Genomic DNA, 15,271 nt, shown 5'->3' with positions numbered 1-15,271 from the left:
TAAAGTCATGTAGGACTTCATCATCTCTTTATGTTTCCCTAAACATGTCCTTCCTTCTCCCTTCACTTTTTTAACTCTTATACTTCACTCCTTTTAAGTGGAGTATAAAAGTACCATTTTAGAAAGACTTTTTAAAGTTTCCCTGCTATTTTTGTCTAGTACTATACTCCTCTGATCAATGCAAACAAAAAATTTACAAAAGCAGAAAAAAAATGCTTTCCTTTCTTGTTCTAGAAATGAGCTACACATAAGCATTATTTCCTTTACAGTTCTAGATGTCTTAATATAATTTTTTTAATTACAAATATTTTAGTATTGAGTTCATATATCCACAGTTATTACTCAGATATTAAGAAACTTTAGAATTCTTTGTAGGTGGCCTTGTGATTTAAATACGTAAGCTGAGAATTTGGAACTCTAAATTCATTTGAAGTTAATGGGAATTTAGTTCTTAACTCCCTTTGGTCTTGATCCAGTTTCACTTGCTTGTCTTGACTCAAATGTAAGAAAAGTGTGACCTTTTGGACTGCTTTGAAGATTGCATTCTTTACCCACAGGATAACCTTTGAAAACCTCATGGAATCTAGGTCAGAATATTGAGCACATAATTTGGGGGTTTGGTTTTGATTTTACATTTTACATTTCCCACAATTCCTTATGCTCCATATTCCATTCATACTGTTGCAAACAGAAAATTAGTTAACAAGGAGCAGAGTGCCAGCACTAGTTGTATTTTTTAATTGTATACATGGCTTGATTATTTTTGTAGCTACCTAATATATTCTGAATATTTGTCCAATTTAAATAATAACAGTTTTAAGTGATGTATTTAAGTGTTGGTACAGTTGTGAAAAGCTAACTGAAACCTGTTTGTGTGTGTGTGCATTAGAAAAACTGGCTGCAGAAGTGGGGACTTCTTATGGCGTCTACTTTGTGCCAGCATTTTCAGGACTGTATGCACCATACTGGGAACCCAGTGCAAGGGGGTAAGGATCTGACTGAACACTGCATTTGCAGAGGATTTTAATCATTTTGCAAATCTACCACGCTTGTCCTTCCAGGCATGGGAAATTGTTCTTTTTGTTCCTTTGATGTGTCCAGATACATCATTCTCTGTGGTATCTTAAAGAAACTACTGAGTTTCTGTTTTGTATTTAACCTGTTCAAAACAACAATTGCTACTGGGAGAAAAAGCAGGATTAGCCAGCTCAGCTACTCATCCTCCTCGCCCCTTCTTGCCCCCCTCTGAAAAAAAAAAAAAAAAGGAGGGGGGAAGGAGGGCAGGGAAAAGAATTTCTGGTTCTGAAAGGATTTTCATCTCACTAAAATTAGAAGAGGAGGTCTGCATTCTTGTGAGCTGTCAGGCAACAAAAGTAGGAAAGGAAGAATATAGTGCTGATTAGTCGTTTGAGTTCAGTTTCAGGCTACTTAAATCCTTCTGACTTTTTCTCCTTCCCCTTATACCCAGCTTTCTTTCCAGTCTATTGAAAACTCTTTTCTACTCCTTTTTTCCAACCCCTTTCTAGATAGTTCAGATGTAACTAGCTGTAGCAGTAGCCTTTCATTTGTCTTTTCTGCTGTTGTAAGCTTGCCTACTGTTCCTGGAATCACATGTGCCATGGGAATCACAGAAGCATATAAATTTATATATAAAATAACTTCCCTAGAGTGAGAAAAGAAGTCCTAAAGGATATCTAGTTCCCAAGGTTTCAAGTAGTTTCATCTTTAGAATTTATATGCTTCTTGTACGTAAGTAAAACAAAGAATCTTTGAGATAGATGTTTTTACCATTTTTCAGATCACAGTGCTTAACTTTTTATCTGTTAAAAGCTGATCTTTGGAATGGTAACAACTAAAACTGCCCTTTAATATCTTTGAACTTGCATGTATCCACGTATACCAAATACAGCAGCTTTTCTGTGTAGCATACTGCTGTTCCTTGAATGCTGAAATAGGATAAAAGGATGGTTATTTGCTCTGCTGCAGTTCAGAGTACATTGACAGAATTCATCTTACTCATGGGTAGATTTAGCAGAATTTCCATATCCAAAAACCTCTTTGAAGGTTCAGAAACAATGAATGGCCAAAAAGATCTGAAAACAATTTCAAGCATTTAGAGCACAGCACTGACCCAAACTGTGCTTTTCCATAAGAACTGAAAGCAATAGAGAATTTATTAAGATTATAGTGATAATTAATATTATTTTTAAAGATAAATCAGTCTCAAACTTTTTTTTAAGGCAGACTAGAATTTGTGGGGGTATTTGTGTGTGTGTATGGGTGAATATATATCCATCTGCATGCAGATTGGCAAAACCAAATTAATTTATGGCACCTTAATTGATTGGAGCCTGAAAGCACCTTTGTAAGGAAAAGGAGAGAGTTTAGATTAAAGAAAAACAAGCTTTTTAATATTAAAAAGGAGTCCTCATACAATGGACTGTATGAACTTTGAATTAGAAGACCTAGGTCTGAAGTAACAGTGTATGTCTGCTAAGAAGTGTGTCCTAACTTTGGGGTTTTTTCTCTCTCAACAGTATTATCTGTGGCCTTACTCAGTTTACAAATAAAAAACACATCGCCTTTGCTGCACTAGAAGCTGTCTGCTTTCAAACACGAGAGGTAAAGGAAAATTGGGTCCTAAATTCATTGTAAGTTAGTATGATAACAGGAACTGTAGCTCTTCAGGAAAAGAAGAGATTTAAAAGATGTAATGAAGTTTAATCATATGCTTTATATTGTACCTCAATGCTATTCTTGTCTTTGCTTATTGCTAATGTTGAAAAATTGTTCTTGTGGATTTATATAAGATTGACTGGTGCATTATTTTGGAGTGGCAATGCTGCCTTTTATCAGCACTTAAAATACGGTAAACATATTTTGTGAATATTTTGAGAGGCAGAACATAGAAATATTAAAATGACAAGGCCAACGCCATAACTACAAAGTTTCATTGGTGTAGGAGACTACATTTTACATTGTCTGCTGTGACAGAGGTGGCTTATATTGCTTCTGGTACACAAGAACAAAAATGAGTTAAAGTGAGACAACAGCAAACATACCAAGGGAAATCTGTGTTCACTTCCTGCCCATTACATCCTTCACTGCCTTAGCTGGAATCCTGCAACAGCAAACTGAAATTCTCACAGAGGAAATTAATCCCCCAACCAAATCAAAGGGATTGATATCAGTGTGGGCATTTGAATCTTTGTATCACCATCTACTCCTCCCTGTGTTTGCATTCAGGGTAAAGTTACAGGGAACTAAACTGACAGTCTGGTTTGTTGTCTGCTTCTCTTTCCTTGTCTGTTCTCCCATCCATTCCCTCTCGTGTGACAGCTCAATGAACTTTCCAGCAGAAAATTATCCCTCTTTTTGCTGGGCTATTTTTCCACTGGATTAATGACCTCAGCTGCCTTGCAGAGGAGTGCAGCAAATGTCAGAATGTGAGACAGGGCATGTGGCTGAGAGTAGGAGAGAGGAGAATAAAGCTCTTACACTGATTGAGGGTGAAGTTTACTGTTTGAGCAGATCTAATACTCCCCCATACTTTAGCCAATGTGCTTTTATCACAGTGACAGGAGTGCCTAATCAGGTCTCTGGGTACACTTAAATTAACAGATTAAGTCCTATTGGCACAGATAAAATATGTATACATTTTTCAAAGATACATTATTAGTTCTGTCTTGTCAAAAACAAAGTTCTTTTAATTCCAGTTAAAATGGAAGTCTTCAGGAAATCCCTCAAATTTCACATCCATTGGAGTTCTTGCCTGTTTTATTGTGACATTCTGAGTACTTTATAATTCAAAAAGCTCCTTCCTTATGCAGATAGATGACACTTGTTGTGTTTTTTCTTCCTGAAGGCATTATGGAAAAATAAGCAATTTTTCAGTTCTAAGAGGTGTACAATGCTGTCATTAAACAAAAGTTACATATTTGCTTTTCATCCAACCTCCATACAATAGAGATAGCAGCAGCCTGGTTATGATTTGTTTTATTCCTTTATCTTCCTTGTTTACAACATTATTTTAATTTAATTTTAATCTCTACTGAGTGCATGATGATCCAACATGCTCTTTCACAGTGACAAACAAAACCAGAGCCTCCAACAGCACTGAAGTTCTGAATGGTAAAATAGGCAGATAATATGGAGTTAAACAAATGTAAAATGATATATATGAAGAAAATAAGTAGTGGAGAGCAGTGCTAGTGTAGCACTGCCAGCAAGCTTTGCTGCTGTGCTATGAGGTCTGTTTTCCTGGTTATTTCTAGTGCAGGCCCATGGGCAGATGCTGCCACCATGAAAACTGGCCTTACTCTTACCTTGTTATTTTTAACCTTTATTTATCCTGTGGTAGTTTCTTTAGTTCCTTTAAAGATGTTGTGGTAAGGGACCTTGCTTATTTACTTTCTGGGAATGGGGGGAATCTACTGGACAGTTTGTCTCTATGTAGTTTTTTACTACCTTGCAAGACTACAAGTTTTTTATTCTTTTTTAAATAGCATGTTGACTTTTCCCAGTAAGGATTGTATAACTGGGTACTTTGTGAGCTACAGAACAGGGCAGAATGTGTTGTAGTTTTGGTCTTTTTTGTGATCTGTGTTGCTTTGTCATTTAAAGCTGAGAAAAACACACCTCCTTTTTATTCAAATAAATTGAAAAATTACAGAGAGAAAATCATTCTGCACTTGTTAATCCCTAACTTGTAAACAGAAATTATGTACTAACCTTACAAAGTGCATATGAGACATTTAACTGACTGTTTTTACAAAACTCTGGAAAACCCACTATTCTGTATTTAATGGTGCTTGTAGGGTAATGCTGTGGTGTTACCAGTAGCTAAGGTTTGAGGCAAACCTTATGTTTTTAGGAAATCCTCTAAAAAGCATATTGATAAGTATCAGTGAATTAAATGCTCCACTCATAGTTAATTAGCCTTTTTTCAGCTATCTGCTGTGCTCAAAAGAAGGAACCATAGTTTTATAAAAAATTACACTAACAGTTTATTTTTGCTGTCTATCTGGTTTAATGTAAAATTCTCAGTTTTCAACAACTAACTCAAAATATTTGAAAAGGCTACTCTTTCAAAAGAGTTCAACATTCCTCAGTTCCTACTGAAATGTCTTGTAGGTTGCCAGGTCCATGTTTTAATCTCTCAATTATTTAATGCATCAAATTAGAGGAAGTATCTAAACAACCTAGCTCAGCTAAAGGACTCCATTTATTATTGCTTCTTCCTTTGTTATCTTTGAAAAATGTTGTAGTTGTCATCAGCTTTTCTTCAAAATTCTTCTTCTCAGGCCACATGAGCAGCACATAGGCTACATACAGAGCATCAGAGGAGAAGGATTCCTACACTAGGATTTCTGTAATGAATAGATGCATGTGCTGTATAATAAACAAAACTCTATTGTCACTACTTCTGTTTTGCTCTTTCAATATATAGGAGAGGAGAATGATGTACTTAATGCTCTTCAGCAAGTGCTGAAGTATCAGTATTTAACACTCAGAGAGTATTATGTATTTCTCTGCAATTAAGTTGTAATGTATATTACTCTTACTTAAGATTTTAGATGCCATGAACAAGGACTGTGGGATACCACTAAGTCAGTTACAAGTAGACGGAGGAATGACCAATAACAAAATCCTCATGCAACTCCAAGCAGACATTCTTTGTATTCCAGTAGGTAAGATGAAATTGCAGCTCCTATTTTCTTTTTAAAGCTGCTGAGAGCAGATTGGATGCCTTGTTCAGTTGTTTTTAGATGGATACATAAATCTTTAGTTCTAATGTCATGAAAGTGACTTTCATTACAAATTATCATGATCCTCTCTGTGATTTATTTCAGTAAAACCATCAATGCCTGAAACTACAGCTTTAGGAGCTGCTATGGCAGCAGGAGCTGCAGAAGGAGTTGGAGTTTGGAGCCTGAATCCTGGAGATTGGACAGCAGTGACATCTGAACGATTTGAACCACAGCTCAACCCAGAGGGTAAAACCCTTTTATGTTATCTGAGTTGCAAACTTATCTTTTGACCAACGAGTCAGGTTTTTTCTTTATTGCAGTCTGACATACTGATATAAAATGAATATTCTATGAATATCCTCAAAAATGTTGAAGATCAAGTTGGTGGTGTTTGACTTAGAGAAAAGTGCATTTCCATTGCTCTTTTCTGCTCACATTGGCCAGTAAGATTGGAGGATGGTTAAAACAATGTAGCACCATTGAGGAATATGTTGGGGTTTTTTTTGTCTTCACTTTCAAAGCAGCTTGGAACTGGGCATTGCAGTCAGTAGCTTTGGATTCATAGCAAGTAAAATCAAAGAAATCTTGAAAATTTTTGATGGTGAAAGATGTCTTCTAAGCTCCTGTGCATTTGTGAGTTTTCACAGATGTAGAAAGGACAGACTGACTGTTTTGGGGAGATTCCTTTTTTTGGCTTTAAAAAGCTTACATTAATTAATGGCTTTTAACTATCTTTCTCATCACTTCCTAAGTGCTTGTAGAGGTGGAAAGTACGTACTTGACATAATTAATCCCTGTGCAAGACAAATGCTTTTTTGTCTTTTCAATCTTAATTTTTGGTACATACTTTTGTCTTACAATTTGATTATAATTACTTCTACAATCCCTACTTCAAGACAACATTTTCAACATTGAAGGGTTTCTACACGAATATCAATTGCTTCATTTTGTCCTGCTTGTAAATCTTCTTAATGGTGAACATGCAGAAAATTGATTTTATTTCTTCTTACTGTGCATAACTGTGGAGTTTGGGGTGGAGGTTTTTTAATCCAAAAAAGGATTTTATAATGCTTTTTCTGCAAACAAGCGATACTGTGCTAAAGAGTAGAAAACTAATATTGTAGTGTTTGGTTCTTAAATACTTGTGGTTGTATTCCTTTGCATTGAGAGGCTTTTCTGTTTGCTGGTTCCTTAATTTCAGAAAGTGAATTTCGGTACGCCAGATGGAAGAAAGCTGTACTGAAATCTATGGGCTGGGAGACAACTGAAGCTTCTTCAAATGGTAAACCAAAAATTAATGCAGGTTAAGTATTATTAATTAGCCAGTTAGCCTTTTCTGTTCATGCCATCTCTGGACTATTACAGTGATTTAAAGATCATTATTTAAAACCACTGTGGAAACAAAGCAGGAAAATATGTAGTTCTTCCTCCTGAAAGGAGGGCACAAGTAATATCTTGTAGGGCTCTAAAAACAGAAAATATGAAATCAAGACTAACTGCAGGTTTTGCAGAGTAGCATTGGCTTACAAAAGAAAAAAAATCTTACCTAGAAGAGATACAGCACAATTCTAAGACATTGCAGGGATTTTGTAAACTTTCTTATACTATAACCTCATGTTTCAAAGGAGAAGAGTTTCATCCTATGATTTTTCTTGCCATATCTTGCCTTTGTCATTTGCTGTATATTATAGAGGGATTGATATCCACATCAAAATCTATTTGACTCATAAGGGTTAAGAGCAAGAAGTTATCATAAAGCGAAGAATTGCATAGACCTATTGTTCACACGCAGAGAATATAAAAACACTCTTGAGGGACTGAACAAGATCTTTCTTTTGTAGTATAGGGCTTTCTCATCTGTCAGGTTTGAATTAAATTAAAGCTGCAGTCTTCTATGATCTATAATTTGAATTTATATTTGAACACTATTTCAGGATAAGTTTGCAGTCCTTAATCATCCTATAACACATCATTTGTGGGTTTTATCTCTATTTCATTTCCCTTTCATTGGAAAAACTGTTAGAATGAAAAGTATTAAGTAAAGAATCCTCAAAATATAAACTCCCCCCACAATCCAAAAACTACAGTTGGAGCCCCAAAGCTTCATGAAGTCTCTTTATTCTTGAAAGCTAAAATTTTCCTTTCGCCATCCTATATATTGATTTAAGTATTTTATTTAACACCATGTTTTACAAACAAGTCTGCCAAGGCTACTGGGAAGGGAAACAAGTAATTTAGCATGAGGAACAGGTAATTTAGCATGAGCAACATGAATCACTTCAGAATCATATTCAGTCCATTATGATATGAACTCTGATGCTTCTCCTACTTATATATCTTTATTTCCTTTTGAAGAATAAAAAATTCTGCCTTGAAGAAAGTAAAACTTGATCTTTCCCTTCAGTTCATGTGAAAAGAGACATATTTAGCAAAACTTATCTCAGTGCTTGTCTGGTTTAACACCTGGGGGGAAAATGTTATTTTCCTTAGTTCTTGCTTTGAAGCTTTGTCTTCTGCTTGCTAGGGATAGTTAAGATTGAAGAATATTAGAAATGGGCTCAACCTAGATAGTGCTGACAGTAGAATTTAGATTTGAATTCTTACATTGAGAGTCTGTTTTGAATTGTTGTGGGATTTGTGCATAATTTTTTTAGTTTTTCTGTGCATGTCACTACATTTGTTATCTTTTGCTGTTCATATGATCTTTAACACATATATTGCAATTTATATATATTTCTCTTTTGATTTGCTTGACTGGAAACACCCTCCCCTGGATGACATCAGGTGACACTAGTATCTTCTCTAGTCTGCCTTTGGGTCTTTTTATTATGAGTAGCATGGTAATGTTAATCGGAGCAAAGTACGTCTCAGGTTAGTTATTATTTGATCTAGATCCCTTTAAAACCTATCTGCACTAGTTTAAGTGTTGGGTTGGGGTTTTTTTGTATTCCATCTGTTTGTTTCCAGCAAAAATTACTGATGCTTTTTGTTGTTATGCACACGAATGTTTGAGGGTGTGAATCAGACATAATGCACCTAAGGGAGCCAAGTAAAGGCCATCTCAAATTCATCCTCATGTGCCATGAAATTTGTAGTTGTTAGATGCACATGAAACCTTGAACTCTCCCCTCCCTTTGTATCTATGCAGATTGTACAGTTTCTAAAAGGGATATAGGTTTGGGCAGCCTAGCAGAGTTTTGCATTGCCTGCATTGCAGTGTGCATTGCAGTTAGAATAAGGTTCCATCCTTTATCCTGTATTTCTTCTTGTAATATCTCTAATTATTTTGAGGATCTTGTTTAAATGAAGACTTTTTCTTCTGTGCCCAAAAGGCTTCATGCACCTCTTTGGTTTTTTTGGTCCCCTTGGAACTACTGTATTGTTAGAAATCTTCATCTACTAAATCTATAAAATATTCTTTTTGTACTTTGCTCTTGATGTATAAGTGAATTAATCTTGTCTAGAAGAGAAGAGACCCTAAAAGGCTTATCTGCAGAACTGTGGAAGGGACTGTGTGCATATGCAATGAAGATGCATCTTCAACTTATTAATATATGATTTACTTTAAAAGAAAATTCTTAATATGGATGACATTGTTATTTGCTTATGCCAGAAGTAACACATCTCATTAAAATATTCTTAGGGTGAGAAAAAGAAGTTCATATGTTACTGTCATTTCTTCTTTGTTGTTTCAGAATTTCATTCCAAAGAAAGTATTTTACAGTATAGGCATTGTTGCTGCTTAGTAAGCTGTTTGGGGGTGGTTGTTTGGTTTTCTTTCTTTGTTTTGGTTTTGGTGGGATAGGCAGGGGGTGTTAATTAAACAGACAATTGAGGACTCTAGCATGCTCCTATGATGATGTGTTTCTGTTCTGTTTCTACTCATTCAGCCTGAATTAACTATTCAATTGTTATTTTCCTTGCATGAAATGGACTGTCAGAGCTTGTAGAAGAACTAAAATCAAACTAAACAAATGCTAGGCAAAAATCAAACTGAATAAATGGATTCACATTAATTTACTAACTCTGGAATGTATCTGTGAATGAGAAAAATCTAAAAATCTTGATTGTGAAGAATAAAACAAAAACAGCTGTGAATAAGTGGGTAAATTTTTAACAAGCACAACAAAGCAACTTGAATATAAATTCCAGGTCAAGTTCTTCACCACATGGAGGATACCTAAAATAATATGAAAATCAATGATAAGCGAGGAGATAAGCAACTTAAATTTTGGATTTACTGCTTTTGAACAACAACTAATCACTAACCTGCATATAAATATCTAAACTTGCACTGCTGGAGCTCATAAGAAAAGGTTTCTTTTTCTCCCTTCCTTAAGCTTGTCAATGCCCTTCTGACCCACAAGTGGGAAACATCCCAGCTCACTGTGGCCTTAAGAAACCATTTTGTCCTTGTTTTCAGATAACGGTGACTATCAATATGGTTACTCTTACTATGTATGTATAGTTGCTATGTATACACCAACATAATTACTTTATATAATAACATATTGGTTTACTATTTACATGGTAAGCTTTGGGATAGGAGAAGTTGTGAAAAATTTCCTGCTCATATTTGTTCTAAAAATTATGATGTCTCAAAAGAAATAGCAACAGCAATGATATGTGCAGGTTGTAGTTTTGCCCAGCTGTGTTCTAGGGTAGAATATGATATATAGAATTTCTGTTGCTGATTGGAGCAGGGCTGCTTCCCTCTTAGACAATTTGGTAAATATAGTTCTGCTTTTAAAAGCCAGAACTTGCTGAGCAGACTTTCCTCCTAATTCAGTACAGAAACTCCATTTAATTAATTTGTTACATTCTATCTTTTACTGAAACACTGGAACTCCAACACAGTCATCAGTGTAGTAGGTTTGAGGATTGAATTTAGTGAGGACTGAATTCATCCTTCATGTGCTGAAACAGCAGTAAGTCTTGCATGGCAACAGTCCTGTTGCTGAATGTGTCTCTCTACGGCAGGGCCATGATTTTACAGCTGCTGAAACACGAAGGAAAAATCTGCTGCGCCAGAATAGAGAACACTAACGTGGCAAAACTCCATTTACAGAACTGCTAAGCTGCCTTTTCATGTGGCATCCGATGACTGAATTTGAAGAACAATACTGTATTCCATTATATCATGTCATAATTCCATCAAAATCCAGTCAATTACTTGTACCTTATTTTATGATCTTCATTCTTCTCTCCCAGGGGAGAAAGGGTCATTAGTTTGTTTTATTTCACTATTGAAGCAAACTGTGTGTAGCAACTGGAATACTTATGCTAAGATTTTGTTAAGTTTTTCGGGCTACTTTTGGAAGTGGACACCTGAGAGATTTCAATATATTTTATAGCTGTACATTTTTTTTGGTGGGATGAGGGTACAGTTAACTATAAGGATCCTATATTTTATTAGACTCAAGTTTAAATAAATGCCTTTTCGTACTTCAATTGGCATCTCTCAAGTGAGATATAGCAGGGATTGGCTATATATGGGATCTTATGTGACATCTGGGGTATAAAGTCCTTTGACTTTATTTTCACAGAATGAAATGTCAGTGCTGATAGTAATACTGTATTCTTCCTGCTTAAATACCCTGTGGGGGTATTTTTAATATTTTGTTTGTCCTTTTTAATTTCTTATGTTGTGATAGTTACTGCCAAATTGCATACTGATTTACATATAGGGATAACTATGCAGTTCTATAAGAGAGTTGCAATAATATTTCCCAAATTTCTGGAAGCTGAGCTCTTATTCAGAAGAAAATATGCTTGGATTGCCTTTCTTCGATTCTTCTACTTGTTAAAAATTTACCCATCCTAATCGTGTGGTCTCTGCTCTCCTGCTGTGTTCACATCCCACACACTCAAGCGCTGGCTTATTTGGTGTCACAAGACACATCTAATTTATAATTGCAGTAATTGAAAACAAAAGTTGGTTTTACTGAATTCCTCTTACAGCTCAGCTGTGTTATAAAGTATTGTTAATGTTTTAGAGTAAATTCTATGTTCCTAATGCATGCTTTTTCTTTTTTAAGATAAATGAGACTACTTAGTGGACATGACGGATGCAGCTGATTTTTTTGTCGCGGTTTGTTTTGTTGTCGGAAGAGATTCTACCATCAACGTGATTATGCTACTTGTGTGGTTCAATATATTCATGAATCCACCTGTCACCAGTCTCTGAGTAACCTTCCAGTGGTGCACTGAAAATTCAGTCTTCAGCCCTTCATTACTCTGTTCCCTTCCCCATCAACTCCAACTGCACTGGAGGCCTTTGCGTGGAGTATCACACGTCATCCTCTAAAATTTCACAAACCCAAGGTTTGTTTGAGAAAGTGGTATAACAAAAACCTACTGTCTCTAAGGTAGTGATGGCAGATGTTTAGCTGCCCCTTTCAGGGGTTTGGTACTTAATGCAACACACTGCAGAAAGTTAATGATGCACTATAGAACTTTGTAAACGTCTTACAATTCTTCCTGCTGCTCTGAATTTTCATAGGTCTGTGGTTGCCAGAGATGTTTTATTGTAGTGGCCACTGGTCTGAAACACCTTCAGTGGTACAAACCTTTGAAACACTAGCCCAGAATGGCTAACCAGGAGCACACGGTGCCACTGGTTTGGCAATGAATAGGTTGCTGATATGACCCACAGAGTACTGTTGAAGTGTTCAACCACAAAGTTTAAAAGTTCAGTTTAGCCTCTGCCACATTTACCCATGATAAGTATTTAAGACACAAAGTCTTGTAGTTGTACCTTTAAAGAGATGGGAGTAAAGAGGTGTTTTGTTTAAGGCCATGTTTCGTCTTCATCTAGTTTAGAAAGACAAGTTTGACTCAGCGTGATACATGACAGGACAGCTGCTTGGTCCTCACCAACTGGGAACTCTTAAAGCTACTCTGTACAATGCACTTTTCTTGACCAATACTGCACATATTCTGTTGTCCTGCTTAAGGATATTTTAGTTATAAATCATTATATTTTTGAAAGTTGAAACTAACTTAGTTTTCCTTAAAGAGGGTCCACTCCAAACTAAATATTAGCGCTTTAGTTCTTGATTTCACTTAGTATATCTCAGGGACCACAATCTCCCTTTCAGTTTCCACCTTCATAGTTTTAACAGCAAGTTGTCGCAAAATATGCTGGGACAATCCAAACCCCTGGCTCAGAGGAGTAAGTACTTGGCACCTGAAATGGGACTGGAATTCACGATGTGCTTGTCGACTGAGTCACATCCACTTTGAAACGTTTCATTTTCCACGTGTAAAGGAGTGAGACAATAATCTTACCTTCAACTTTCCTGTTTGTACCAACAGCATCCCAAATGCCAGCTCTTTTGGTTAGGTCAGAGAAAAGGTGTTCTTGTATAGTGCCCTTAGATGGGTATGGAATGGTAGTGAGGCTAAATGTGGGAACAACATGGAGAATTTCAAAGGTGTGTTTAAATGCACTAGGAGTTAAAGGGAGCATTTTTGTGTACATTTGTTCTTAAAGATTTTTGTTTTTAACAAAGTTTGTTTTTCTTTGTTAAACTATGATTAGAGGCTTAGTTTTTAAAAAGATGTTAAATATATGTGTCTGAAGCAATGGATTGCACAGAAGTTCGGGTCTGTACAATATATTTAATATCAAGTGCATATTAATTGCCTTTTTATTGTCAAGTGCAATGACCTTTGAAAATGTGACTTTTAATTTAGAAGTTAGAGAAGGAATATTTTCGTCCTGTGGTTGCATGTATAACTTCAGCAGAGAGGGAGGATTTTTGTGCACAGGTGAAAATACATCATTCAAATCCTGTCTCTTCTGTAAATACTCGTATGTGAGGTGTGACAGCTAAAATTTCTGATGTTTCCAGTTTTTATTGGAGAGGTGAGGAGTGGAAAAAGAACATGATCCCATAGAAAAATCTTCATACTTCTTACCTTTACTCTGAGCTGTTGCTGACCCCACCATACCCCAAGGAAGAGGAGGAACAGCAGCTTGTGGAGCACAGGGGGCAGGGGCAGCACACACCTCAAACACTGGACTCCTGAGTATGACATCTTGCCAAAATCACTGAAGTGCTGAACCTGGGAACGATTAACGCTGACATGCTGCCTTTGCCCGTGACACATGAGGCAGGGGAGAAGCTCGTACATTACAATTAGGAGAAGGATTTTTTGCTGCTTTTCTGACATCTTTTACTGGGAAACACAATTCCTATTAATTTTTCACTGAGTAAAAATCATTATTTTATTTTCAATTGCTGTCGCAAATGTTTTTTAAGAGTTTCACACCACTGTTAACTTTCTACCAACATAGTTGAAATATATTGTAAACTGCCTGTTGGCGGGGAGGGGACAAACTGTTTGAGTTAGCTTTTTGTGAAGCTGTGATTTATTTTTTTCTATAAATTACGAGTTTATAAATTCTTAATTGAGAAATGCATTAACTTGGTATTAAAGTACCATAAATTAATTGATATAAGATGTTGGTTCACTCTTGTACATTATCTTTCAGAAATATTGCCATTATCTCTCTCACAGACGTGCTTTAACTTGCTTAGATGTACAGGTCAAATATATGCAGTACTGCCTTCTGTTTCAGAGATACATTTAGTCTCAAGGACTGGATCAGGAATCACATTTCCTCAAGTCCCTCCATGTTCAGCAAAAAGCAGGAAAATACAAGTAAAACAGAAGGTAGGAACATAGTACAGGTTTGATCCAAAGGGATGGTGGGGCCAATACACCAAACGCTTTTTGGTCTTATCGTAGTCTGGTGATTGCTACAGATTCAAAGCTGTTATGAGCTGGAGGGAGAAATGTCCATGAAATGGGGCACCAGCCATAAGGTACATAAGGTGTTTCTGTTATTTTAAGAAAGAGGCATGGGGGTGTAGGTGGTGGGTTCATTGAAGGAGTGTACCTGCCAGATTCTTATTTGTTCTGTCTGTTAGTGGCTTCCAACTGTTTTCTACATATGTAGTACTCCATGATTATACAAGGATATAGCCTTCATTTGTAATCTGCACAAATTTTTAGTCCCCTATATCGAAATCAGTTGTGTGAGTCAGAAACAACACACACACACACGCACCCTGGAAACAAAAAGGCACTTAAATTTTGCATCAGCACCCCAACTTTAAGTAACATGTTATTACTCTTGCTCAATATCAGGCTTCTCCCTTGGCTCATGAGACTCCAGTGTTTTCCTTTCACACGGCAAAGGTACAGCCTTGCCCTTAACTGCCCTGCACCAGAGTGTACTCAAATTCTGTGACTCATCAAGCTGGATTATTATGAGATTAGAACTTTATTAATTTAATTAGTATCAGAAGTTTATAAATAAGTTTTGTTCAACAAAGGCTAATACAATGTTTAGTCTATTACTTGAACTCTATGCAGTATAAACAAGCTTCTTAATATCCATGTCAGCATCCAAGATATAATCTTTCCCTCTAAAGAACCCTAGATCTGTATCAAGTGTTGGAATGCTGTCCTATTACAAGTTGCAGCCTGGACCCAGTATGATTTTTTTT

At 36.2% G+C, this 15,271-nt stretch overlaps 1 protein-coding gene across 5 annotated transcripts in view; it reads left to right on the top strand.

Moving 5' to 3' along the window:
- GK (glycerol kinase) overlaps window positions 1–15,271 on the top strand; it is a 78,383-nt gene that overhangs the window by 20,450 nt on the left and 42,662 nt on the right. For 2 of the 5 annotated variants that reach the window (XM_051795072.1, XM_051795073.1), the window contains 7 exons: window positions 890–986; window positions 2,538–2,622; window positions 5,570–5,690; window positions 5,853–5,996; window positions 6,952–7,032; window positions 8,535–8,621; window positions 10,091–10,233. In XM_051795072.1, coding sequence (XP_051651032.1) covers window positions 890–986; window positions 2,538–2,622; window positions 5,570–5,690; window positions 5,853–5,996; window positions 6,952–7,032; window positions 8,535–8,621; window positions 10,091–10,218 — 743 coding nt within the window. In that variant the 3' untranslated portion in view covers window positions 10,219–10,233. Of the gene's footprint in view, window positions 1–889; window positions 987–2,537; window positions 2,623–5,569; window positions 5,691–5,852; window positions 5,997–6,951; window positions 7,033–8,534; window positions 8,622–10,090; window positions 10,234–11,788; window positions 13,994–15,271 lie in introns of those variants that run through there. The other 3 variants (XM_051795074.1, XM_051795075.1, XM_051795076.1) reach the window with 3 other exon arrangements.

The sequence above is a fragment of the Manacus candei genome, unplaced genomic scaffold (assembly GCF_025592945.1).
Source record: "Manacus candei isolate 608988 ecotype Guabito, Panama unplaced genomic scaffold, ASM2559294v1 h1tg000041l, whole genome shotgun sequence".
NCBI lineage: Eukaryota > Metazoa > Chordata > Aves > Passeriformes > Pipridae > Manacus > Manacus candei.
The sequence above is the reverse complement of the archived record's forward strand: the minus strand, read 5'-3'. Positions and strand labels throughout refer to the sequence as shown.